Source organism: Cyprinodon variegatus, unplaced genomic scaffold, assembly GCF_000732505.1.
Source record: "Cyprinodon variegatus isolate N-32 unplaced genomic scaffold, C_variegatus-1.0 Scaffold24, whole genome shotgun sequence".
Taxonomy (NCBI): Eukaryota; Metazoa; Chordata; class Actinopteri; order Cyprinodontiformes; family Cyprinodontidae; genus Cyprinodon; species Cyprinodon variegatus.
This window is the reverse complement of record NW_015150477.1, coordinates 1,630,421-1,631,258: the sequence shown is the minus strand read 5'-3', so window position 1 is coordinate 1,631,258 and position 838 is coordinate 1,630,421. Positions and strand designations below refer to the sequence as shown.

General features: G+C 48.4%; 1 protein-coding gene across 1 annotated transcript in view; it reads right to left on the bottom strand.

The window, feature by feature from the left end:
• Positions 1 to 551, bottom strand: part of LOC107096652 (putative N-acetylglucosamine-6-phosphate deacetylase) — a 7,588-nt gene extending 7,037 nt beyond the window's left edge. Inside the window, exon 1 of the mRNA XM_015393413.1 lies at positions 56 to 551. Coding sequence (XP_015248899.1) covers positions 56 to 347 — 292 coding nt within the window. The 5' untranslated portion in view covers positions 348 to 551. The remainder of the gene's footprint in view (positions 1 to 55) is intronic.
• Between the last annotated feature and the right edge of the window lie 287 nt (positions 552 to 838).

Below are 838 nucleotides of genomic sequence, written 5' to 3'. Positions count from 1 at the left end.
AAGACATTCCTATGTAGAAGAAGACATTCCTATGTAGAAGGAAACGTTCCTTCACATTCCTCACCGTTGATCTGGACGTCAATGAATCCCGGTGCGATGATGCTGTCCTCGCAGTCCACCAGCTGGTCGGCGTAGCCCTGTTCATCGAAGAACAACTTCTCTGGATCTAGTATCTTCCCTTCACGCACCCACAGGTCCTCTCTGCTCAGACAAAGATCGGCTTCAGGTTCTGGTTCTGATCCAGCTCCTCTAGACGGTCTGAGAAGCTGCAGCAGCTGCCTGGACTCTACGTCCTGAAACCGGCTGGATCCTGACAGGAACTGGATCTGGGTTGGATTCTGGTTCATTGTCGATGGAGTTCTGATCTGATCAGAACCCGATCCGGTTCTACAAGTGATTTTGCGAGATGAGCCGAGGCTTCGAGGCGTGTGTCGAGTAATGGAGGTGGCGTTTCCCCAAAGCGTGTGTCGAGGCGTGATTCATTTAGAGGAGGGGCCAAAATTGATGATGTCCGAGGCCTCGCTACCGTAATACCAGGCGACCGCTTCGGGAAGCGCTTCGGGAAGCGCAAGAACTTTGACAGGCATCTAAACAGCCTCAGTGTTCAGTCCAGATGAGCTGCTGTCAGCTGGATAAAGTTTGGATAGATTCTAAGAATAGATTGGTTGTTTTTCCAACCAATCTAGTTGTTTAAAACTATTTTGGAGAGAATAAACAATGTAATGATCAAAATCTGAGCACGCCACCGGACAAAGTTCATGTCAGCACGTCAGTATTACGTAGTATTTTCTCCATTTTAGGGTAATCCATACATGTGGCGTCATCTGTAAGACACAGA